At 33.8% G+C, this 27,286-nt stretch overlaps 1 protein-coding gene across 3 annotated transcripts in view; it reads right to left on the bottom strand.

Moving 5' to 3' along the window:
- LOC139513893 (rho GTPase-activating protein 23-like) overlaps positions 1 to 27,286 on the bottom strand; it is a 60,432-nt gene that overhangs the window by 15,364 nt on the left and 17,782 nt on the right. For 2 of the 3 annotated variants that reach the window (XM_071302838.1, XM_071302839.1), the window contains 9 exons: positions 19,813 to 19,965; positions 13,690 to 13,726; positions 12,421 to 12,659; positions 6,745 to 8,290; positions 4,465 to 4,566; positions 3,532 to 3,630; positions 2,995 to 3,127; positions 1,278 to 1,338; positions 19 to 129 (listed from right to left, as the gene is read on the bottom strand). In XM_071302838.1, coding sequence (XP_071158939.1) covers positions 19 to 129; positions 1,278 to 1,338; positions 2,995 to 3,127; positions 3,532 to 3,630; positions 4,465 to 4,566; positions 6,745 to 8,290; positions 12,421 to 12,659; positions 13,690 to 13,726; positions 19,813 to 19,965 — 2,481 coding nt within the window. Of the gene's footprint in view, positions 1 to 18; positions 130 to 1,277; positions 1,339 to 2,994; positions 3,128 to 3,531; positions 3,631 to 4,464; positions 4,567 to 6,744; positions 8,291 to 9,185; positions 9,498 to 12,420; positions 12,660 to 13,689; positions 13,727 to 19,812; positions 19,966 to 27,286 lie in introns of those variants that run through there. The other variant, XM_071302840.1, reaches the window with a different exon arrangement.

Here is a 27,286-nt window from a genome sequence, read left to right as displayed (position 1 = left end):
TCATACTGTTATTTTTACCTTTCCATCGGCTATATCTGTTTTACATTGTAGATATCCCATCTTAGATATTTCTTGAATTGGACTGGCTGGATCTTGCCTTCGTTCTGTTGCCTCTAATATCCTTGGAGTCTGTAATAAAATATGTTACCCTTCTGTTTACTGATACTTAAGAGCATATGACACAATAATATATTGCTCTAATAAAGGTTTCAAATGATAAAAAAATCAGATCTGAATTTACAGAAACAACTGTATAATTCATCTCTAAAACAATTCATTCTACACTCGAGGAACAATCATAAAACAGTTTATTATTGATACAAGGCTTACAATTGATTACAGTAACTTTCTAGGGATACATAAACTGTTGACACAGAGATGTTTTTCTCCCCTTTCTATATAAAATTCAGAAATATGATTGACAGCAAAATTCAAAATTGCTAGTTAATTCAAATTTACTGGACCATCACCAAGCTAGAGCCCAGGACCTCAAAATGTTTATAAAACTTATTTGTATTGATAGAAATTCAACTGTATATTATATATATATCAATGATCTATCACAAGTAGTTTCTATCAAATGAACTTAAGCACAAAACTGAACAGTTATTGATGCCACAGCAATCGCCAATTAATTACAAAAAATAAAATTAGTAATTTTGTTCATGTGTATTGGTTTTCTTGTTTGAATTTGTTTACACTAGTCATTTTGGAGACTTTATAACTTGCTTTTCAGTGTGAGCCAAGGATCTGTGTTGAAGGCCGTGGTGTAGTGGTTAGTGCATCGGACTACAAACACAAAGGTTCCTGGTTTGATTCCCCTTCCTGGATGAAAATTTCAGGGACTAATTTTCAGCTCTCCCTTGACACCATTTGCGAGTATGGTCTTGAGGAAATGATGATAGGCTGTTGGAAGGGGAAAAATGGCTGACCCGTGTTAAGAGAGAGCCATATCTCTTGCACGTTAAAGACACCGTTTTAGATTTCGAAAAAGAGCAGGCTAATGCCACTACAAGGCAGCACTGGCACACGCAAAGTGGAAAGGGATTAATATAAGTTGCAAAATTTGTTTCCCAATCCAATATAAATAAATATGTTTAAACTAAGGTCAGTACTTTGACCAATAATTGTTTACTTTTTAGATTTTGTGTTTCAATGGAGGGCTGTCTCATTGGCACTCATACCATATTTCTTATTTATGTATATCATTTTTTTTTTCATTTCTTTCATCATTTAATGACATAACAGAAAATTAAGTTATTATTTTAAAAACATACCCTTTCACCAAAGAATGCTTTGAGCTTGGTCATGCTGGGAGGCTTCTTAGGGGTAATCATCCTGAAATTAAAATAAACCATTCATAATGTCTTTTAAAAATTGCTGTAAATTGGCAGTAACGAAAACGAGACTGTAGAAATAGATATCTTAATGTGTTAACCAAGGTCTACTGTCCAAGCGGACTTAAGCATCTAGCTTCATCCATGAATCTTTTTAGTCAAGATATTCAACAAACAAGATGTTGTCAAAATGACAGCAAATCAGATTTTCTTGCAGAGGTCTAACCCTGAACAGTTGAACAGTATGGACACAACATTAAGCTGAAAATTTCGAAATTGGACATTTACCTATAATGGTCCAATATCTCTGTCTTTGGCAGTAGCCATCAGGTAGGATATACTTACTGGACGTCAGTGTCTGAGTGACTGTGAGTCAATGATTTATCGAGTGATAACTTATTGGTATCTCTGTCTTTGGCAGTAGCCATTAGGTAGGATATACTTACTGGACGTCAGTGTCTGAGTGACTGTGAGTCAATGATTTGTCGAGTGATAACTTATTGGTATCTCTGTCTTTGGCAGTCGCCATGAGGTAGGATATACTTACTGGACGTCAGTGTCTGAGTGACTGTGAGTCAATGATTTGTCAAGTGATAACTTATTGGTATCTCTGTCTTTGGCAGTCGCCATGAGGTAGGATATACTTACTGGACGTCAGTGTCTGAGTGACTGTGAGTCAATGATTTATCGAGTGATAACTTATTGGTATCTCTGTCTTTGGCAGTTGCCATGAGGTAGGATATACTTACTGGATGTCAGTGTCTGAGTGACTGTGAGTCAATGATTTGTCAAGTGATAACTTATTGGTATCTCTGTCTTTGGCAGTCGCCATGAGGTAGGATATACTTACTGGACGTCAGTGTCTTAGTGACTGTGAGTCAATGATTTGTCGAGTGATAACTTATTGGTATCTGTCTTTAGCAGTCGCCATGAGGATGGATATACTTACTGGACGTCAGTGTCTGAGTGACTGTGAGTCAATGATTTATCAAGTGATAACTTATTGGTATCTCTGTCTTTGGCAGTCGCCATCAGGTAGGATATACTTACTGGACGTCAGTGTCTGAGTGACTGTGAGTCAATGATTTGTCAAGTGATAACTTATTGGTATCTCTTGTCTTTGGCAGTAGCCATGAGGTAGGATATACTTACTGGACGTCAGTGTCTGAGTGACTGTGAGTCAATGATTTGTCGAGTGATAACTTATTGGTATCTCTGTCTTTGGCAGTCGCCATGAGGTAGGATATACTTACTGGACGTCAGTGTCTGAGTGACTGTGAGTCAATGATTTGTCGAATGATAACTTATTGGTATCTCTGTCTTTAGCAGTTGCCATGAGGTAGGATATACTTACTGGACGTCAGTGTCTGAGTGACTGTGAGTCAATGATTTATCGAGTGATAACTTATTGGTATCTCTGTCTTTGGCAGTCGCCATGAGGTAGGATATACTTACTGGACGTCAGTGTCTGAGTGACTGTGAGTCAATGATTTATCGAGTGATAACTTATTGGTATCTCTGTCTTTGGCAGTCGCCATGAGGTAGGATATACTTACTGGACGTCAGTGTCTGAGTGACTGTGAGTCAATGATTTGTCAAGTAATAACTTATTGGTATCTCTGTCTTTGGCAGTCGCCATGAGGTAGGATATACTTACTGGACGTCAGTGTCTGAGTGACTGTGAGTCAATGATTTATCGAGTGATAACTTATTGGTATCTCTGTCTTTGGCAGTCGCCATGAGGTAGGACGTCCTCCTTTGGAGTTTGATTGCCTCATCATCTGGAGAGGCTGAAAGAAAAACTCAAATTATATTCTTACTGTAAGCCACGAAAATATATTCATTATTGACAAATTATGAATATCATTAAATCATTGAATAAAATACAAAAAAGTTTTATTTCTATACATTTTTTTAAAGTAAATATATTTCATTTTGGTTTTAGGGAAAGTAAAAAAATGTTTAACTGTGATATGCCTTTGCATAATCCAAATCTGTTCCAGCATCTCCAATCAACAATTTCACAAAACATCCTGATAAAAGACCATAGACTTGTGTTGTGTTACAATGAGATCAATCTTTTGGTTTTTGAGTTGAACTTTTGACTGGAAATCTTTGGTTGTTAGGTTTGGTTTGCACTACTAGCAAGGAAGAGCCTAAATGTCTGTTGGCATAACCTGTTATCATAACTTACAATCTGACTTTTTCCTGAGTATTACTTTAGACTGTGAATCTTTGATTGGGGTACTTGTTAGTGTCATACCACTGCTTGAAGAAGGTGGTGGCATAATGCCTGAAATATACAAACATTTATATTTCTATACAGATCATAATTTACTCATAATGAAAACAAAAATCCTATTATAAGTGATTTTTTTCTTGTAGTTTGTTGTGAATAATTAGTTTCATAATTAATGTTTCCAACTAAAGGTCCAATACCTCCACAGTTCCTAGTCATGACCTAAACTTAAAAGTAAATCAGCATTAAGGCCAAATTTTTTTTAAAGTAATAATTTTGGTCATTCCTGACATTGCAATCAGGTATCTTAAAACCATCATAAAAGCATTTTTGCAGTTGTTTTGTTTTCTTTTTCCCCTGATAAAACTGAACCTCCCATTTAAAGTAGTATTGGATTTAAAAATCTTGTATTGCCATTTCTTTTGCTAAAAGGAAGTGTCAATCCATCTTTTATAGTTTTCAAGATAATAGGTAAAATTGTTGACAATTGATAAATATGGCGACTACTGAGGGTGTCTAATGACCTTGACTACTCAAGAGGGTCCTGCATGGTGGTAAGGTCATTAAAGAGCAATCAAACTATAATTCATAAGGAGTCAATTCATGATTTCAACACTGCTATATATTTGTAAATCAATATTTATATATTCCAAGTTTCTATGATGGTTTCAAGATAATTGAGTAAGCTGAAATTTTTCGAGATTTTCTTGTTTGATATATATGATAATCTACCAAAAACAGAGAAAATAAAAGCATATGGATGATTAATCCGCATAGATCATGAACCTGGATGTGCGTGTACGTCTAACTATTAGTATAGTGAAGATTATCAAGGATCAATAACTGCTCCTTATCTTTTCACATTGTATATTAATGATAAATGCTTACTGGAGGATGAGTATGATATAGTGGTGGCTTCAGGCGATGAATGTTGTCTCCACTGCTGTGATGGCGGAGAATCAGGACTTGTCTCATCTTGAGAACTGCCATCTGAAAATTAACATATATAATTCTTGAATAAAATTTGATTTTTCTGCATAGTTTTTTGAATAATAGCTTTCAAGACATAAAAATTCAAATCAGGCTATAGCTATTAGCATGATTAGATGCAAAAACCAGCAAATTTTTTATGATACAATAACTAAACTAACCTTTAAAAATTTAATTGTCTTTCGGTATTTGTGAACCAAGGAAATATAGTTCACATTACAATTTTTATTTATTTCTTGTTATAAAAAAGTATGTTTATAACAAGTTAAACATGTTAAACAAAGACTTTTTACAAGTCCCACTCCAAACATTTCCTTGGTGCCAAGGATGTAAATAACCAGGAATTATTTGAATCTGGGGGTAAGCCAAGACTACAGGTATAGTTAGCTCATACTGAAATAGAAGTGAAAGTAACATGAACATTAGCCGTCTTTAGTTTGGATAGTTCTCATCATACATTTCTAATCAATTTCCCAGAATTCAAAATTATTCCAGATTCAAATAATTAGTTTTTAAGGTCTCAGGATGACCTCCAACAATGAATAAAACCCTTACCATATATAGTAAGATATAAAAGGCTCATCTGGAAGACAATTGGGTTTTTTACTGACTCTTACATATAATATCTACCATGCCTACTCTTCATTATATATCTGTATTGTAGTCTGTGTCTAAACTTACCATCTAAAGCTGTGGAACTGAACAGACAAACTTTTATAAACATTTAGGTCCAACTTACCATCTAAAGCTGTGGAACTGAACAGACAAACTTTTATAAACATTTAGGTCCAGATTATTTAAATTCAACATAATCCATGAATTATTCCTAGTAATTTCCAAACTTCAGTATTCTGATGATACACGTTTTATTTCCTTGTACCACCGGACACAATTAATATTATAATTAACACATTTGTCCCTTATATAATAATTTCCTCTAAGCTCTAATAGCAAACTATCCTTTTTCTACATAAAATATACACTACATGTAAGAATAAAATTTGTACATATATTCATCACTGCGTTATCTGTTAATCACATGTATTCTACTTTATGTAAAATTCTCACAATTTGAAGTAGAATGACATTTTGATGGTGTTCCTAATTAAACTGTTAGAAACCTTTATGTGACATAAAATGCTGTTATCAAGTCAAAGCATGTGAATTTCATGTTTGCTTCCTTTAAGGTGAAAAAGAAACTGGTTAAACTTTTTATCAATGCATTGTAAATGTATGTTTCCCTTGAATTTGTTGATACAAGTACATGTACATGTATGATACAAAGATGATAAAACATCCTTCCTTGTACCCAGGAAACACTACAACATGTACAATGGTTTACATACACACAATATTATACTAATCCATTTATTGCATAACAAACTATGATCATCGACACAGTTTCAGGACTAACATGTTTTGTTTACCATATCAAGTGAATTTAAATGCTATAAAATGTCATAATTATTGACGAAAATTAGTCAAATTTAATGATATTTAAAGCTTTTTTGTTTTAGACAAAATATACTTTTAAAGCATATTTTCATTTGAATGTAAAGTAAATGTAATTAGAGAGTTCCTCAATTAAAGGTGAAGTATATGTACATGTAGTTAGGTAGTATTTCTGTTTAAGGCCAAGTATATGTAATACAATGTTTAACATCAACTTAACATTATCAAGATCCGTGAAAATAAGGTCAAGGTCAGGAGAACTATGTCAGACAGATAATTATTCTATCTGCACCCTCAAATAATTAATGCACTGATAGTTACTTGCTTAATGTCTCCTTATGTAATTAACCTAGTATCAGAGAAACAAACATGAATGAAAATTCAATTTGACCAAAGAACCATGAAAATGAGGTCAAGGTAAGATGAACCCTGACACAAAGACATATTCACCTTTCAATCATTCTATATACAACGAATTCTGTTGACCTTTTACTTATGTTGTCCGAGAAATGGCATGTGTGAACCATCGACTATTGCTTAAAACTGTTATCTTGAAATATAATTCATGATGCTTTAAAAGGGGATGTGGGGTATTGAGAGCTGATGTTTCTACTCAACTTACAAAGTTCCTGTGATGCAGTGATTGCCTCTTATAAGTGATATCTACAAATACTATGTATGATACTCTACAAGGGCATGTGGAGTATTGAATGCTGATAAACTTACAAAGTTCCTGTGAAGCAGTGACTGCAGCTAAGAATGATGGTTTCCTCACAGGTTTCTGTCCATGTTTATCTTCATCCTCCATTTCTGTGTCTTGTCTCCCGCCATCCATGTCATCATGCTGGACATGAACTGGGGTTTTATTGACTGGTCCCCTGTTACTGTCCATAGCTTCACCACCTTGATACATTGACATCGGTACAATTTCAACAATAGGTGATGATTGGTTATTTGATGACCCTTGAGAAACATAAATTCTGATTGGTGCCTGTTCTTGAAATTGTTGTTGGTTCTGATTGTGACTGATAGAGGGTGCCTCAGGAGATGAATACCTCTCTGTTGATGACATTCTCCGTAACTTAGGTGCACTTTGTTGTCCATCTTCAGATTTTTCAAAGTTTTGTAATCTTGAAGACACGCTATTGAATTTGCCTAACGATGTGATTTTCTGTATCTCTGTTTTGTACCTGTTGACATTTGGCGTAGATCCATTGTTCTCCATTTGTCCTGATTCAAACTGTTTCTTACGCTGTGACACTCGCGGGCGTTCTTTGGACTTTATTTCTATAGAGGTAGAATGGGGTGATCTAGTCAATGCAAATGCTGTTCCATAAGAATTACGATTTTGATTGGAATTTTCATCATTCTCACTTTCAGTCCCGCTATCATTTATTTTCACGATAAACGTTCTTGTGTTACTATTTTTACTTGGATGTTCATAGATTCGTGTTGTGCTATAATTAGTTCTTAAATTCCTATCTGTCTGGTAATTTTCTGTCCTTGAATCTAAATTGTCTAAACTTGATGACATTTGCGCTGACCTCTGACCCTGTGGAACAACAGGAACATAATGACGTGTAGTTGTATGGATTTCACTTCTCTGTCTCTCCGGTGATGTAAATGACCTCGGTGGGGGTAAAGGGGGATTGTTTCTCATGGAGTCTGGGTAACTATGTCGTGAAGGTGAAGATGACAATGTATATCCTGATGAACTACTTGAACTAACTAAAGATTCTTGTGACTGTTCCTCTCTAGAATGTTTCTTTTCAAGGGGAATAACTCTAGCAGTCCTTACAGTTTTAGCAATGTTTTCTTGTGAATCATTAGGCTGCAGTACATTGTCCCGAGCCCTTCTGAAGGTGACCTCTGAACGACTTTCCTTCTTCGGTGTTGGATAGTATAATCCAAAGGAGAATGTTTTATTAGGTGGAGGGTCAGAGTAATCTTTGACCCTAGTTTCAAATTCTTTACGTGTATCACCAAAAGATCTTGGTTCCCCTCTACCATTATATCCACTGGGTTCCCGATAAACACTTGTGGTATACGACACTGTAGATTTTATGTTACGTTCTGGACTGTAGTCCTCCATATCTCCTTGTCCCTCACTGCCAGTGGCAGAATGTTCCTGGTATCCACCACTAGAGGGAGCTATATTCTCCATGGAAGATAAAGTATATCCTTGAGATGAGTTTAGCCTTGAGGCTGTGTTTGTATTGCCTCGTCCATGATACAAGGAGTCTTGGGATAAAGTATGTGTGTTTTTGTAGGCCTGAAAAAGATAACAAAAGGAGACTGTCAAATGAAATCACAATATTACATATTTATAAATGTATAACCATGCTATTTTCCTTTTTGATCTACATATCTAGTATTATTCCTCCTGCTAATTGTACAGATCAACAGGTAGTTATATCCATGAGAGACATATATTAAAGGTCCATATAGAATCATTACAATCAACCAACAAAAGATAAATCTGTGTGACTTTCTTCATTGCTACTTTACCTCCAAACACAAAATTGATTTATGTTTGCAGTAAATAAATCCTAATTCCTATTGATAACTTATCAACATATAAATCCTGATGAAGAGTTCACACCTAATTATATCAATAACATATATATATAGCAATACAGTAAGAAGAATCCTTAACCACATAAGGATATAGCAGTGATAATGTACTGTGTGACCTTGTATAAGGTCAAACAATCCTAGTACAGTCAAGGACCAAAGAACATCTTCTTGTATCTATGTTTATTACAGCTAATATTAACTTTTTAACTCACACATATTCAAAAGTTCAAGAATGCCATCATTCTCAAATTTTGAAAAAAACATTCAATTATTAATCTGTATTAAACAAAAACACCTCTTAATAACTAAACTATTTTATTTAGGGTTAAATACTGTAAATTCAGAAATTATTGCGAGGTTTTTATTATTGCGAATAATGCGACAGAGTTGTAAACGCAATAATTAAAACTCGCATTTTGTAATGTCTTAACTGAATTAAGCATGACTTTTCTCAAAATCGTAATAATTAAAATCGCATTTAATTTAAAATGACAAAATCGCAATAATAAATGAACGCAATAATTTCTGAATTTACAGTACCAGAAATAAGTATGTGACCACCAAACAAACAACAGAAGAACTAAACCTACCTTTTAAGAAGAAACAATACACACTACAAGAAGATTCCTTACAACAAACATAAATAAGATTCCACACAATGATGATAAATTAACAAGGCTCCTAAGAATTAAGTATCTTCTCAGGATAAATTGCACATTTTGTTTCCACAAAAACTATTTTTTTGTACGTACTCCTCCATAATAATATACCTTACTGTCACAAACCTCAAGAAATCATGTTATACTTTCCCCAAGGAACAAGGACGCCCACATACAGTGCAGCGATTCATCAATAATGTTTAACAAGCTCTCATTAGAACCTAACAATAAGAAGAAATGATGGTGACAGACAAACAGTCAACATTTACCTGTCTGCACACCTGAGATTTACCTGTATATGTCAATTGTTTACATAGGAAACAACATAAAGATTTTAAATAGCCAAGTTTATCTAAAGATTTTCTCAATGAAATACCTTAGCAAAAAACTTCTGATAAAGAATTTTTTTTTTTTGTAATATATCTTAAAACCATTCAAATTTTTTGTAATTTAATCAAAATACAATTGCTTTGATGACTTTGTGTATTTGTTTTGAAATCAGCTTAACCTAGTTAAAGTTATATAAAGTTTACACAAATTAACAATATTTCTGGGGGCATGGGAGGGTTTAGTCAATACAAACATGAAGAAAAATAAATGAAAAAAAAACCTCTTTCCTTCTCCTTTTCATTTGACGTCACAAATCAAATAATGCATACAACTGCTTCTTCATAAATTAAAGTCAGTACAAATATAATCCTGTGACTTATTATAACTTTATCAGCTGTCAAGAAATCACATTTAAATAAATCTTGTGGGAATTAAAAGTTTGTGGTTTATCATAGACTAAAAGTAAGCTGAAAGACCATTACTTCCTTTATTACGATTGTCATGGTTCTCTACTTGAATTAAAGAAAATAAATTATTCACCATATACATTTAATTAAATTTGAAACTTGTCATCAGCTTAAGAGGAACACAATCTATATCATTACATAATAAGGTTGATATGTCAGACATGTTAAACAAATAGTACTACTGATAATAAAACAGTAATGTCTCAAAATATACACAACTTGATGACTCACACTCTCTGTTTAAAAGCTTAATGAAATTGTGTATATATACTGTTGACACAGAGATATGTATTGCCTGTTTGTAATGTTGATATAAATTTATAAATGTTGAAATAGAAACACATTCATATTTAACTATGCAAAATACTAAAAGTCAATGTACTAGGACTAAATGTAAAGAGACAAATAATCTCCAGATATAAGATATGTAAATGCTTATAAAACTGCATGAAAAATATCCTTCAACTGACATTATTGTGCAAAAGTTTAATAGACCATGACTGAGGGGGCAGAGCCAAATAACTATTTCCATGTTTTTATTATTGCGAAAAATGCGATAGGGTTATAATCGCAATAATTTAAACTTGCATTTTGAAATTTTTTATATGAATTTGACAGAATTTTTCTCAATATCGCAAAAATAAAAATCACATTTTAGTCTAAAATGACAAAATTTCAATACTAAACGCACGAAATAATTGCTGAATTTACAGTAATTGTTGCGTGACAAACATTTTACAATATTGACACTTCAAAATATATAAATGAATAGGATCCCCACTGGAAGTTTACAAGACCTAAATATTGTGTGAAAGACACAATTAACTAGAGGCTCTAAAGAGCCCGTGTCGCTCACCTTGGTCTATGTGAATATTAAACAAAGGACGCAGATGGATTCATGACAAAATTGTGTTTTGGTAATGGTTATGTGTTTGTAAATCTTACTTTACTGAACATTCTTGCTGCTTACAATTATCTGTATCTATAATGAACTTGGCCCAGTAGTTTCAGAGAAGATTTTTGTAAAAGATAACTGAGATTTACGAAAAATGGTTCAAAATTGACTATAAAGGCCAATAATTCCTAAAGGGGTCAACTGACCATTTCAGTCATGTTGACTTATTTGTAAATCTTACTTTGCTGAACATTATTGCTGTTTACAGTTTATCTCTACCTATAATAATATTCAAAGAATAACCAAAAACAGCAAAATTTCCTTAAAATTACCAATTCAGGGGCAGCAACCCAACAATGGGTTGTCTGATTCATCTGAAAATTGCAGGACAGATAGATCTTGACCTGATAAACAATTTTACCCCAGTCAGATTTGCTCTAAATGCTTTGGTTTTTGAGTTATAAGCCAAAAACTGCATTTACCCCTATGTTCTATTTTTAGCCATGGCGGCCATCTTGGTTGGTTGGCCGGGTCACGCCACACATTTTTCAAACTAGATACCCCAATGATGATTGTGGCCAAGTTTGGTTTAATTGGGCCCAGTAGTTTCAGAGGAGAAGATTTTTGTAAAAGTTAACGACGACAACGTACGACGACGTACGACGGTTGCCGGACGCCAAGTGATGAGAAAAGCTCACTTGGCCCTTCGGGCCAGGTGAGCTAAAATGCCCAAATAGGACACAATATAACAGAGTTTTGAATCTGTATCATTTTCAAAGTTTTACTTGCTGTCAAAATATTTCTATCAAAGTTTTCATCTTTATTTTGTGAAGTGTCAATATTGTGAAACGTTTGTCAAGCAACAATTATATCTTTTTTAAAAGTATCAATTTCCCTCATTTTCACAGGCAGACAAAAAGGGTATCTGCTTACTTAAACCTTTAACATCGCTCAATTAGTCAACCATCTTAATGTTTTATTTCTTCTGAAGGACATGAAAGGGTTTCAAGTTTTAATGTGTGGATGATGTTATGTCGTTTATATTTTATCTTTGGTCAATTACTTGAATAACTCTGTGGTCATACTAATACAATATCTAAGATCTTAAAAAAAAAGTTTCTAGAGAAAAACTTTTAAATGTCTTTTTTGAATGTCTATATGAATTATATTGTTTAGCTAGGTGACTGTGTCAATGTATTGACAATTAAGTACTGCTATGATTTACTTATTACCCTTCTCAAGTGCCATTTTCTCTTGTTCAAAAGTTTCTTACTGTAGTTTTTCATAAAATGTCCTTGACTAAATAAACAAAAATTTCAAAGCAAGGCATCTAGCAATACTACACTATTGCTAGATGCTAAAGCCTCGAGGCCGATCTGATCCCCTGTTCACAATAAATTTACCACAAGTAGAAAATCCTTGTTATTCAGAAGCCCTGAAGTGTAGCTTACTACAATGCTAACTTAAGACTTACCATTTGTAGAATATCCTGGTCTTGTGGCAAAACTTCCAGTTTAAGTCTTGATTCACCTGACTGTATAAGGGAGATAACTTGTTGATATGTTTTTCCTGTTACAGGAAAATTGTTCACAGATAAAATCCTATCCCCTGTGCATAAACCAGCTAAATAGGCAGGACTATCTTCTTTTACATTCTTAACAAAAATTGTATCCATAGGTTCTGTTCCACCATGTTTGCTTCTCCGTCTGGATCCTAAAACAAATAAAAAAGAATTATACTTCTGGATTATATTTATTTAAGGTATTATTTATCAAAAAATCAAGTAAAAGACAATAGTTGCATTTTTAAAGATTAAACTAAATCTATTTTGCATAGTACCTATGTTGGAACTAGAATGTGTTGTCTAGAAAATCTAAGCCTCTACCGTTCTTAACTGTGAACAAATAAAATTTTGTCCCTCCTATAAATAAGGAGAGAATTAAATGTTGACAAATCTTTGTGGCACCACTTACAAGTATGTAATCTAAGTGACAATTAATTACTCTCAGGATGTATATATATATATGTTTATACTTATTGCATGATAGGAAACTGTTATATATGTTTGAAAGATGAGACTGTCGCCTAAACATTTAATGATAAGTAGATGACTTCTACAGATATAACAATACCTTTAGTATTGAATAAGCTATTTAATTTAACAAACGTAAAAAATAATATCAACAGCCACCCACATTCACTACTCTGTCTGTTAAAATACAGACTGTAATACAATATGGTTTGTAACTGAACATTTACATCAAGGATTTCCCTTACATATAAAGACAGTTGTAAAATAATATGGTTTGTGACTGAAAGTCAAGCTACACCAAGACTTTCCCTTAATAATAAAGACGGTTGTAATAACATGGTTTGTGGTTGAAGGTGATACAAATAAACTGTAATGATATTCTTCCTCACTCGACAATGCAGAATCATTGTGGTCCAATCATTGTGGTCCAACTATTGTAGTTGTCCTTTTACCTACTTTACCAATCCTTTATCTAAATATATATGAAACTTTAAAAGAGCTTCTTGTTCCATTGATATAAAAAATATGACTTTTCTTACTTTGTTAACCTCATGATCAAGTTTCATTTAAATTTGGAATGGCAAGTCCTAATAGTTCTTGAATGATGCAAGATACGACAATAATACTTATTTTGATAGATTTTGACTTTTGATATCCTTTTTTCTACCTGTACATTATATACCTGATATACCTGATCACACTGACACTTACCTTGAATGAAGTTCTCAGTTCTTATGTAGTCTTCTTCCTATCAATACAAGAAAGACACAATCTAAACTCACATTGAATTAAGGTATACATTTAATCACACAATATTAATAATTCAGATTCTACATTATAAACAGTTATTATTATAAGACATGAACTAAACTGTATCAGTTCTAAAGTGGTTAAAGTCACCACAAACTCAAAATTAATTTATGCCAAATCATCACCACAAAAATGTTTATTTTTCATTATTAACTGATGCAGTTCTTATGTTACTGTGATTCTGTAAATACGAATGTTTTTAGTCACAGACCTGTAAAGTAAACTCTATGTTACTGTGATTCTGTAAATACGAATGTTTTTAGTCACAGACCTGTAAAGTAAACTCTATGTTACTGTGATTCTGTAAATACTAATGTTTTTTGTCACAGACCTGTAAAGTAAACTCTATGTTACTGTGATTCTGTAAATACGAATGTTTTTAGTCACAGACCTGTAAAGTAAACTCTATGTTACTGTGATTCTGTAAATACTAATGTTTTTAGTCACAGACCTGTAAAGTAAACTCTATGTTACTGTGATTCTGTAAATACTAATGTTTTTTGTCACAGACCTGTAAAGTAAACTCTATGTTACTGTGATTCTGTAAATACTAATGTTTTTAGTCACAGACCTGTAAAGTAAACTCTATGTTACTGTGATTCTGTAAATACTAATGTTTTTAGTCACAGACCTATAAAGTAAACTCTATGTTACTGTGATTCTGTAAATACTAATGTTTTTAGTCACAGACCTGTAAAGTAAACTCTTTGCATCTATGTAATATGTCCTATTCCAGTATAACATCATACAAACATTCTGTTCTATGATGTCTATATTCCAATACAAGTTGGTGGCCTCCGTTTTAGCAATAATATATATACTAATGTTTTAAGTGTTTACATAAATATTTTACACTTAAATGAGAAGTATTTTAATTGCAATGTTTACAAGTTTGTAAGCTTGACAAATATTTTATACAGTTGTACATTCCAAAAATATTCTTATTAAAATCATCCCATTAAATAGTAAGAAATAAGAGAAGATCATCATAACTTTTAAGTCCTCTGAGGATCTCAATAAACAGATGATCCCAGTCCGTATGTTTGTCCTGTCAAAAATCAGTTTTAGTGAAAGTCAAGGTATTATATCTCCTATGCACCCATGCCCTACCCACCAAGGGTTTCAGCACCCATGCCCTACCCATCAAAGGACATTGTATAATAATTATACAAAAGGGTTATATAGCTCCCATATGCCCTAACTGACAAAGGTTTCTGCCTACCCATCAAGGGATATTGTAACGTAATTATATAAAAGGGTTATATATCTGCCCTAACTGACAAAGGTTTCTGCCTACCCATCCAGGAATATTGTAACGTAATTATATAAAAGGGTTATATATCTGCCCTAACTGACAAAGGTTTCTGCCTACCCATCCAGGGATGTTGTAACGTAATTATACAGAAGCTGCAGCTGTCTGATGATGTTTGTTTGATTCAGATTAAACAACAAAGATTTTTACTAAAGTAGATAAAGGTTTATCAGAACAACATGAGGAGATTTAAACAAATATTTCTCCTGTGTAATGTATAAACCTTTAACAATCATTCTTCAAAGCTGGGATGGCAAGAATTTTTGTGTAATTTAAGTGATGCTTGTATAAGTATTTGGAGAAACAATTATGTCAATCCAGCCATGGAATACCAACAATCACCAGCATAACTTATCAAGTTTTATTTCAAGGTACTTTTTTCTTCAGCATTGCATGAAGAGTGACATTTTTTTAAACTTTTAGATTGAAAAATTCTTAAGGGTAAACAGAATTTAGCTAAATATGATGGTACAGAAAAACCTAGAAAACAGGATCTAAGTTGCAGTTAAACCAAAATTATCTAAATAAGGGCCCTAAATATGATATCAATGGTACAGTAAAACCTAGAGTACAGGATCTAAGTAACAGTTAAACCCAAATCAGATAAACATTATGTCAATGGTACAGTAAAACCTATAGGACATGCAGGATCTAAGTAACAGTTTAACCCAAATCAGCTGAATTAAAACATGATATTGATGGTACAGTAAAACCTAGAGGACAGGATCTAAGTAACAGTTAAAACCTCAAACCAGATAAATATGAATGGTACAGTAAAACCTAGAGTACGGTAAAACAAGAATGTGTCCATAGTACACGAATGCCCCACTAGCACTATCATTTTCTATGTTCAGCTGACCGTGAAATTGGGGTCAAAACTTTAATTTGGAATTAAAATTAGAAAGATCATATCAAAGGGAACATGCGTACTAAGTTTCAAGTTGATGTAACTTTAACTTCATCAAAAACTACCGGGTACCTTGACCAAAAACTTTAACCTGAACTTCGCACTATCATTTTCTATGTTCAGTGGACCATGAAATTGGGGTCAAAACTATAATTTGGCATTAAAATTAGAAAGATCATATCATGGGGAACAAGTGTACTAAGTTTCAAGTTGATTGGACTTCAACTTCTTCAAAAACTACCTTGACCAAAAACTTTAACCTGAAACGGACGGACGAACGGAGGCACAGACCAGAAAACATAATGCCCCTCTACTATCTTAGGTGGGGCATAAAAACAACTGTGAGAATGACAGTTAAACCCAGACTAGATAATTATGATATTGATAGTACAGTAAAACCGAGAGAACACAATCTAAATAACAATCAAACCAAATTAGCTAACTATGATTTAAAAGGTAATGTAAAACATAGAAAACAGAATTTCATTTCCAGTTAAATCAAAAAGGCAGTCCTCAAAATTAGAACGTAGGGTACACATGTGTAAGGGGTGATGGCATTCTAAAAAAGTTAGAACTTAACCCTTTTGCCGATGAGTCCCGGTTTATCAGGATTCACGCTTCAGACAGCTGACGATGAGTCCATTTTACCGGGATCAGAATACCTCTTTTATATTTCCTGCTCAAAACAGTGCAAACAGGAGTTATCCTTCTTTGTTGAATACCCGGATGAAAGCAAGATGAAAGCTTTAACTGTAAACATGGCACTTCCGTTCTAAATTTTGCCATTTTGGGTAAAAAAATACAATTTAGGGTCAAAGAGCAGAATTTTGAGAATTTCACCTAGATAATGCTGAAAATTTGAAATTTAATATTTCATGAAGAAAAAATTATCAAAACATGAACAAAACTGTGAACATGGTGTAAGTGAATAAAATAAAGACACAAATAACTACAGACAAGTTTTTATTGACATTTATTGTGAAGAATTCCCACTTGAGTAATAGTAGCCAGGGAAGCCATCGTCTCAGAGTAGCTTCTGTCTAGGCAACTATCGGTGAAAGGGTTAAGGTACACATAAAAAAAGTTATCTTAAGGTACCATGTATCAGGAATGGTTTAGGGCAGTCTACAACAGTTAGAACTGATTGTGAACCTGTGTTAGTAAAGAGTCTATAAAACTAACAGCAGCCTAATGTATGACTCATCATTAGAAATATCTAAGTTGTATTAATGAAGCATTACTATCAACACTATACTGATAACATGGAATATTTTATCAACCCTTCATAAGACAGACAGCAGTCAATTTTTTTATTGCAAGTCATAAATGTATCCAACAGATGTATAAATACCACAGAATGATACACAATAATAACTTGTACATTGTATTGTGTATATTTCATTTTCATTTATGAGTTTACTTAAATATTGATGGGCAAGGAATACTCAAAACAACTAAATAAGGGCCATGACCTGAAAGTTCATAATAAAATCAATGAGCTATGAACACTCAAACAATGGTCTAATCTACCAAAGAGGGGTTAGAAAAAATACCTGAAAACTGAAAGTAAATTTGGTGAGCAAGATACTAACACTATGTATTTTATGCTAATGAGTGGTTAGTTCCTATAGAAATATGTGAACGTTGACAGTTGAAAACCAGATGCTCTGCAGGGTGCAGCTTTATACGACTGCAGAGGTTGAACCCTGAAAAGTTAGGGCAAGTATGGACACATTCAAGCTTGATACAGCTCTGAATTTGGATTGTGATTAAATAGATGAAACAGCACAGGTTTCTGACACAGAATGGTTGTGGTCTAATGAACTTTTTTTGCTTTTAAACAATACACTATGCTCTTGAATATTAATCCCCTAAAAAAAATATTTGAAGAAATTTTCTATTTAATATTTGAAATCTGAAATGAGAAAAATTGTTTCCCAATTTTATTTTCACCTCCCCCTTTTTTGCCCCTCATTGCTAAATGATTTGAGCCATAACCCCCATTACCATCCCTTTGTAGTATTGAAACTTCTGGTATAATTTCAGAGAGATGTATACACTTAAACACAAGTTATTGACTGGAAACTACAAAAACGCTTATTTGGTCCTCTTTTTTGGCCCCTAATTCCTAAACCTTTGTAACCATAACCCCACCTCAATGCCAACCTTCCTTTTGTGGTTTTTAACATTGTGTTTAATTTGGATTTCTATTTACTTATACCAAAATTATTATCCGGAAACCATCTGTCTTTGGACGATGCTGACCATGTCTATAACATGATACCAATATAAGACCAAAAGATTTTAAAATTTTGCAGTCGTATAAAAACCAATTTCTCTCACAAAATGTATATTTATAGTTAATATGACCTTGAAGACATTGACCTAACAATCAATACTGGTCTGCCTCCTCTCATTATCCAAGTAAAGCTTATATCTCATATATATTTGTGACCTCAAAATCAATATTGTGATCTTTCTATCATTGTATGTGACCATATATCCAATAAAATTGAGAATGAAAATAGGGAATGCATCAAAGAGACAACAACCCGACCAAAGAGCAGAAAACAGCTGAAGACCCGAAGGCCACCAATATGTCTTCATTACAGTGAGAAAACCCACCTAACAGACACAGTCACACTTGTTTTAGCTGACCCCTAAACAAAAATGTGTACTAGTTCAGTGATAATGGATGCAATTAAAAGGTAACAATTTAGATTTTTTTGTCAAAAAAGTTGATATATATTTCAAACAAATCAAATTGCAAGAATTGTAAAACAAATATAATACGTTTACATAAAGAGAAAGATTAAATTATGACCAAATTAATAAGTGTACTTCAAACAATACTGGGCCTTCCATGTTTTAAGGATTTGCATAAATTTAACCATAAATGTATTAAAAATATTTTTTTTTTTTAAAACCTATTTATCCTATGAAATATATTTTATAGCAAAAACAATGTAGGTTACAACTATTGAATGCAAAACATTGTCATTTACACAAAGTACATAAGAACAAATTGAAACTTACCACAATTTTTAACTATATTCCATCAACAAAAGAATCTTTCCCTTGTTTAATTTGAATGATTATATAAGTATAATTCAATATCTGTCAAATCAGAGAGCTTAACTATTTCTGCAGTTACTGAGGAATTAATAAATGTTGAATATCAAAACCTTAAATTCCCAATCGAACAGCAAAGTAGCGGTTATCTAAAATCAGTAGACATAAAATGATTTTTACAGATGCTTTGAAGAGAATGTTCCAAGCAGAGATTTAGGTATGATAAAAATATAGATTCCACCACTGCAGCAAGTATGTTATGATATTTCTCCACTCAAGACAGTTAAATTGGAATAAGCACAAGACTTGCCAAGCTTTTTTAAATAATTAAAATTTAACTGTTGAGACTGGAGAAATATTGTGATACACAAGTTATAGTGGTAGAATCTGTTTCTATAATGATTCTGATTCAATGATTTACTTTCTAGACCACAAAACTTACATGTAGATTTGGACTGGACCTTGTTATATCAGGAGGGTATACAATAAAGTGTCTGAGAGTAAAGCCTTATCCTTGGTCACTAGACCACAAAACTTACATGTAGATTTGGACTGGACCTTGTTATATCAGGAGGGTATACAATAAAGTGTCTGAGAGTAAAGCCATATCCTTGGTTACTAGACCACAAAACTTGCATGTAGATTTGGACTGGACCTTGTTATATCAGGAGGGTATACAATAAAGTGTCTGAGAGTAAAGCCTTATCCTTGGTCACTAGACCACAAAACTTACATGTAGATTTGGACTGGACCTTGTTATATCAGGAGGGTATACAATAAAGTGTCTGAGAGTAAAGCCATATCCTTGGTCAGTCTTTGGTATAATGACCGTACGAGGTCCTCTCCAGGTCGACAGCAGAGAAGTCAATTGATGATCCCCATTATTCTGTAAAATAAAGTAGGTAATGTACATTTATATAAAACACTTACATATGGTGTATACATATATCAGCCGGTCTACCTCAACTGGTGTACACCACACATTATCACATGTATACATATATCAGCTGGTCTACCTCAACTTGTGTACACCACACATTATCACATGTATACATATATCAGCTGGTCTACCTCAACTTGTGTACACCACACATTATCACATGTATACATATATCAGCCGGTCTACCTCAACTGGTGTACACCACACATTATCACATGTATACATATATCAGCTGGTCTACCTCAACTTGTGTACACCACACATTATCACATGTATACATATATCAGCTGGTCTACCTCAACTGGTGTACACCACACATTATCACATGTATACATATATCAGCCGGTCTACCTCAACTTGTGTACACCACACATTATCACATGTATACATATATCAGCCGGTCTACCTCAACTGGTGTACACCACACATTATCACATGTATACATATATCAGCCGGTCTACCTCAACTTGTGTACACCACACATTATAACAGTGGCATAAAGTATAACCAATATAATCACTTTAAAGATTTAAGGACTACGACTAGGTAAATATTGCTGATCATTATTATGTGTCACAATAGGATGCAAACAACCAGTGCTCTATGTTCTTTAACCTGTGTTGACCTTTACAAATAATAGACTTGTAAATGGTTTTGATCATTACATGGGCTATACATGCTCTATATTTAATGGATGTTGAATTGAATGCTCAGAATGTTAAACCTCTACAGTTATTTCTGGTTTTGATGGGTGGTCAAAACTTTACATGCATCCCATTGCTGTTTAATTTATTTTGTTAGTTACTTCATATACATGTCTCCTTTTCCTTGATTTATCACTAAGTTTAGAAATACATGTGGGTTGATTTGTATATATACATGACTTTGTGTCTCCTAGTTTTTAATTTTTGTGTCTCCTTTCTTGTGACTTGTGTAATTAGCTGTATAACATGTCTCTCCCTTCTCTTGACAATTTAGAAATGATCCGTGTAAACTTGTCGCTCCTTTAAATAAACTTATTCTAAAAGGTTACCTATTCAACACTGTAATAAGATCATTGAATATTGTTTTATTGGTATAAATATAGATTTTGTTATCAGTAAATTAAAAGCTAACTTAATATTCCTAGTATGTTATATGTATATACATATTCATGGATCTACAATCTGTCGATACCTGTAACTTGGCATTGCACAAGGTCATGTTTTTCTCTGGCTGTTTATGACGTCTTTACACTAAATCCATTGGATGTTGGATGTGTACGGATTGATAGTTTAGTCTTAGTTGCATGATTTTTTTATTAGTTGTAAGTGGCTTTGAACTAGCTGTCAGATAACTGTGAGTACTCTCAGATCCGTTTATTGTGTCTTTTTGTGTCGGGATGTATAAGTACCAGGCCACGTCCACTTGTATTTTTGTCCATTTGATGAGTTAAGCCTTTTTCAACTGATTTTTATAGTTCGTTCTTATGTTGTACTGTTATACCACTGTCCCAGGTTAGGGGGAGGGTTGGGATCCCGCTAACATGTTTAGCCCCGCCACATTATTTATGTATGTGCCTGTCCCAAGTCAGGAGCCTGTAATTCAGTGGTTGTCGTTTGTTTATGTGTTACATATTTGTTTTTCGTTAATTTTTTTACATAAATAAGGCCTTTAGTTTTCTCGTTTGAATTGTTTTACATTGTCTTATCGGGGCCTTTTATAGCTCACTATGCAGTATGGGCTTTGCTCATTGTTGAAGGCCGTACAGTGACCTATAGTTGTTAATGTCTGTGTCATTTTGGTCTTTTATGGATAGCTGTCTCATTGGCAATCATACCACATCTTCTTTTTTATATTGTGGTTTAGTTTATAAATAGACATGTGTCTCCATGCTTTTGATTTGTAGAGTTCAGTTGTATATAGATGTGTCTCTTTATTTTGACTTGTGGCATTTATTAGAGTAAAATTACTTATAAGTGAAATAAAGAAAAATATATCTAGATGTAACTTATTAATAATTTATGACAACAAATTAATTCAATTATCAATTTACTACTTTAATTGATATGTATAAATGAGTAGTTCTGTCTGATGTGAACAAGCTTACACCTTATTTTCTTATATCAGAAATATTTATCATGTTTGGCCAATAAATCCTGACATGATTATGTAATACATATATAATATACTCTGTACTGTTAATTATCTTCTCATCTGACAACCTCCTACGTAATGTTCTCTTAAATAAATTCTCAACATCATCAACATCTTTCTCTCCCACCCTTCTCCTTCCTGATCACCCTGGCCTCTCTGGCTTCTTACGTAATATGTTCTCTTAGATAAATTCTCTACATCATCAACATCTTTCTCTCCAACCCTTCTCCTTCCTGATCACCCTGGCCTCTTATGTAATGTGTTCTCTTAAATAAATTCTCAACATCATCAACATCTTATCTACATCTTTCCTGTCATTTAATTTATCCCTCCCTTCTCGTTCCCCTTCTACCTAACTGTACAAATCAAATGGAAATCCATTGACCTTCAGATTGGCACCAGAAACAACGTTAACTATAATCATCAACACTGACCAGAGGTGGATCCAGCCATTTAAAAAAGGGGTGGGTTCCAAACTGAGGACAAAGGGGGGTTCCAACTATATGTCCCCATTAAAATGCACTGATCGGCCAAAACAAAGGGGGGGGGGGGGGTTCCAACCCCCGGAATCACCCCCTGGATCCGCCAATGCTGACGCATATAACCACTAAAAAAGTTACTGAAATCTTGAAAAAAACAATTGATGGATGAATCATTTGGCACATGTATGATTGCCAATGAGATGATCAAATGATGTCAGAACATTGTCTTGTTCTCCCAGACTGAAGTATCAACAAGTACACATCAAAAGGATTTAGTGTAAAGACATTACAACATTAAGAAGATGTGGTACATGGATGATTGCCAATCAGATGAGCAATGACATGATCTCCAAAACTAAAGGGTAAACAAGTACAAAAGGATTTAGGAGCCTCAATGGCCAAGTCCTCTGTGTAGTTTTACTACTGTAATCACTGGCCAGTCAACACTGAGATTGTGAGTTTTGAACCCTTCTTGTGCAGGTGCACTTGACTCCATTTTAATTGACAAGGATTGTCAGTTTTCCTATGGAAGGTCGGTGGTTTTCTCCAGCAACAAAAAATGAAACACAAAAACTTAACATTGAAAACTAAAGACTGATCAACACTGACCCCCTACACATACACCTGGGACAATAGTAACAGCACAAACATGTTTAACCATAACATATTCTTTATGCTAATTAATGATGGCGACGCAGTGAACTCCTTAGGTCTGTGTGGATAGTTGTCGTGTCTGCCACACAGTGAACTCCTTAGGTCTGTGTGGATAGTTGTCATGTTTGCCACACAGTGAACTCCTTAGGTCTGAGTGGATAGTTGTCATGTTTGCCACACAGTGAACTCCTTAGGTCTGTGTGGATAGTTGTCATGTTTGCCACACAGTGAACTCCTTAGGTCTGTGTGGAAATTTGTCGTGTCTGCCACACAGTGAACTCCTTAGGTCTGTGTGGATAGTTGTCATGTTTGCCACAAAGTGAAATCCTTAGGTCTGAGTGGATAGTTGTCATGTTTGCCACACAGTGAACTCCTTAGGTCTGTGTGGATAGTTGTCATGTTTGCCACACAGTGAAATCCTTAGGTCTGAGTGGATAGTTGTCATGTTTGCCACACAGTGAACTCCTTAGGTCTGTGTGGATAGTTGTCATGTTTGCCACACAGTGAAATCCTTAGGTCTGAGTGGATAGTTGTCATGTTTGCCACACAGTGAACTCCTTAGGTCTGTGTGGATAGTTGTCATGTTTGCCACAAAGTGAAATCCTTAGGTCTGAGTGGATAGTTGTCATGTTTGCCACACAGTGAACTCCTTAGGTCTGTGTGGATAGTTGTCATGTTTGCCACACAGTGAAATCCTTAGGTCTGAGTGGATAGTTGTCATGTTTGCCACACAGTGAACTCCTTAGGTCTGTGTGGATAGTTGTCATGTTTGCCACACAGTGAAATCCTTAGGTCTGAGTGGATAGTTGTCATGTTTGCCACACAGTGAACTCCTTAGGTCTGTGTGGATAGTTGTCATGTTTGCCACACAGTGAACTCCTTAGGTCTGAGTGGATAGTTGTCATGTTTGCCACACAGTGAACTCCTTAGGTCTGTGTGGATAGTTGTCATGTTTGCCACACAGTGAACTCCTTAGGTCTGTGTGGAAATTTGTCGTGTCTGCCACACAGTGAACTCCTTAGGTCTGTGTGGATAGTTGTCATGTTTGCCACAAAGTGAAATCCTTAGGTCTGTGTGGATAGTTGTCATGTTTACCACACAGTGAAATCCTTAGGTCTGAGTGGATAGTTGTCATGTTTGCCACACAGTGAACTCCTTAGGTCTGTGTGGATAGTTGTCATGTTTGCCACACAGTGAAATCCTTAGGTCTGAGTGGATAGTTGTCATGTTTGCCACACAGTGAACTCCTTAGGTCTGTGTGGATAGTTGTCATGTTTGCCAAACAGTGAAATCCTTAGGTCTGAGTGGATAGTTGTCGTGTTTGCCATACATCTGCTTATTTTAATAATTTACATTTTATTTCTGCCTTATGGTTTATTCTAATCAAATATTTGAGGGATGAACTAAGTTGACCTTCAGCTGTTCAGCATCATGCCCATAATTATTTTTTTAGAATTTAAATTTATTTTGTCCAGAAATCTTGCTACATTATTGATTACTTACAGTCTGTCAAACCTGCGTTGATCATCATCATTTAGTTTACAATTAACTTATTAAAAAATATTAAAATAGAATTTCCATCCTGAAATCCCAATTCTCTGTCTGGTTATTCCATCCCATAATATTACAATGTTTACTAGTACAGACAAATGTCAGATATATTCCAATATCATCTTCCAGCAGTATTGATTGTAAACCATAACCACTATATTCCATAAATATATCAGACAGATCATTAATGTTCAAACCATCTGTGTTATTTATCCTTCAGAATCTCTTTTTAATAATCCCTCAATAATAATCCCTCAATCATTTATATCTTATAAATTCAACAGCATAATGTAATCATGTAAGAGGTCAAAGGTCAATAAATCAACGACCAGTTACAGAGAATCAGGAATCAACAGAACTTTACGTCACAAATCAAAGACTCATCTACGTCAAAACCTTTCATTATGTCAGAACCTTTCATTATCGTAAACAACAATGGCCACTGAATTGATAAAGTAATGATGGAGTCATTAGGTTATAATCAAATTACAAGAGAACTTGATTACATAAAAAAAAAAAAGAGATGTGAACTTAAGGCTCCTCAGAGGTGTACATCCTTAAGGTGCACCACATTTAAAATTTCTACAATGTATAGACAAATTTACATAATCATGATTTCATTTTAATCCTTTTTTAAAACCATTAAATGATGTATAAAGATCCATAAAAAACAAACAAATTAACCTGATTTGAGAAGCATACATTTTCATTTTATAAACATTCATAGTACAGTCTACAACAATGGTACTCCACATGGAACACAGATGATGCCTCTGCTTGCATGATGTTATTAAGGGGCATAACTCAAGAACAGTAAAAGTGACACTACCCAAATTCCTTCTTGATCTGAGTTTTGTGGTAATAATCATTATGTATAAGTTTCATAACATTTGGTTGAGGCAAATTAAAGTTAGAGAATGGAAACGATAAAATTCAGCAATTTATTCATTTGTAAAGGGACATAACTTTAGAAAGGTAAAAATGATGCCACCCAAATTTGTTTTCTGGTAACAAGCATTGTGCATAATATTCATAACATTTGGTTGAGGAAAACCTTACAGAATGAAAACCAATTTCAAGATGTATGGACGGACTCTGGGCTACTGTGCAGGCAAATAAAAAGCTTTTGCCAAAGTTTCACAGGTTTGACAAAGTAATTGATGTGTAACAAACTTTAACCCCAAACTGTATCTCCATTTATCAGTAAAATATGGAAAACCAAAAATAAACATTTTCATAATTTATTTTGGTCATAAACAAGCTTCTGTCTAAATTTCCAAAATATCCATGAAGGTACTGTATGACAAAGTTATTGATGTCAAACAAACTTTAACCATAGACTGAACCTAAATGCTTACTCTGCCAATGAAGGAATCTAGAATCGCTATGTCTTGCTTTTGCAACATTTTGCAGGCTCAACAAATAGGAATCCCCAGTATTACCAAATAATTATATACCGGTCTGTCATAATGTCAAGGATAGCCTGAAATATTTAACAGAAATGTTTAAACTATTGCCTGAGGGATACATAAAATCCTTGTTTTCTACATAAATTACTGTTTTTTACACTTATTTAAATTAAAACAATGTCTCTTTCTCATTGCCTTAAGAATTAAAATACTGACAACTTTATAAATTGGAAAAATAAATAATCTAGGCCAATAAGTAGAGTATTTATTTTTATGTTTTATACATGAATTGTTTGTATAATGTGTTATAGATGGTTTATTCTTAAGATGCTTAAGATTCTAAGCTGACCTTTATACACCAACTTTAATACTCAAATATTTACTTTTCTTCACATTCCTAAAAATTATGGCAATGCAGAGTATTCTTTTACAAACATAACCAACTTTTCACCATTTAGTTTTGTTTTACTGACCACAAACCAACATAAAGTTGTATGAATATATAACAACACAATAATTCTATAAACAAAGCTATTGCTAATTTTGTAAAAACTTTAAAGCACATTTAGAATTGTTAAGTGAAAAAAAGATATGATTAGCTTTTGTAAATTTAATTTGATAAGTGACCTTTGGGTTAAATTATCTGTACATTCAGTCAGCCATACAATCCTTTTTCTATCTTTTTGAAAAAGGTTTTGAACTGGTTGAAATAACTTTTTAAAATGTCAGATTTTTCACAAATGATTAAAATAACTGGGTTACTGGAACATCTGATGAACTTGTCAGAAAAGTAACATATATACTATCGACTGAATGGAGATAATAGGAGGAAATTTAAATACACCCATGCCATTAATGTTTCCTGCCTTTCCAAACTAAGGGAAGTAACCATTAGAGCAGTTGTCTGTCACCGAACATATTGTATATACATGTAACACTATATTATTTGGAGCCTGTCATACAACAGTTTTGAACGTTTGAGACCCCCCTCCTTCATGATTCACTAACTAAGGGGACTAATCAGAGCAGGTGTCT

The sequence above is a fragment of the Mytilus edulis genome, chromosome 2 (genome assembly GCF_963676685.1).
Source record: "Mytilus edulis chromosome 2, xbMytEdul2.2, whole genome shotgun sequence".
NCBI classification, from domain to species: Eukaryota; Metazoa; Mollusca; class Bivalvia; order Mytilida; family Mytilidae; genus Mytilus; species Mytilus edulis.
Note: the sequence above shows the minus strand (reverse complement) of the source record. Positions and strands in the feature narration are given on the sequence as shown.